At 58.6% G+C, this 437-nt stretch overlaps 1 protein-coding gene across 1 annotated transcript; it reads right to left on the bottom strand.

Moving 5' to 3' along the window:
- Positions 1-34: 34 nt before the first annotated feature.
- LOC107581230 (potassium voltage-gated channel subfamily C member 2-like) lies at positions 35-434 on the bottom strand (the record flags this gene model as incomplete). The annotated part of the gene is made up of 1 exon (XM_016266748.1): positions 35-434. A coding segment is annotated over one exon (400 nt), but the record flags the coding sequence as incomplete, so codon positions are not given.
- Between the last annotated feature and the right edge of the window lie 3 nt (positions 435-437).

Below are 437 nucleotides of genomic sequence, written 5' to 3'. Positions count from 1 at the left end.
GCTTCACAGGGCTTATTGCTTTAACAGCTCTCACCTGAGCAGTGGCGCTCCAGTCGTCGGCTCTGTCCCAAACACAGCTCTCCCGGCGTGCTGTTGCAGGCTGTGCTCAGGTCCGTTTTGCAGAAGTACGGCGAGCCGGTCTGCACCGCCTGAGGGATGTGTTTCTTCCTCTTCTTAGGGAGCTTCTGTTTGGCCATGGCTAGCGAGTAATACATGCCAAAGTTATTGACGATGACGGGAACCGGCATGGCTATCGTCAGCACACCGGCGAGGGCGCAAAGTGCGCCGACCAGCATGCCCGACCACGTCTGAGGGTACATGTCTCCGTAACCCAGAGTGGTCATGGTGACCACGGCCCACCAGAAGCCGATGGGGATGTTCTTGAACATAGTATGGTGGCTAGCCGTGGGGTCGTTGGGGCTGGCTCCGATCCGCTC

Source organism: Sinocyclocheilus grahami, unplaced genomic scaffold (genome assembly GCF_001515645.1).
Source record: "Sinocyclocheilus grahami isolate Dianchi unplaced genomic scaffold, SAMN03320097.WGS_v1.1 scaffold122009.1, whole genome shotgun sequence".
Lineage (NCBI taxonomy): Eukaryota > Metazoa > Chordata > Actinopteri > Cypriniformes > Cyprinidae > Sinocyclocheilus > Sinocyclocheilus grahami.
This window is presented reverse-complemented; position numbering and strand designations above follow the sequence as displayed.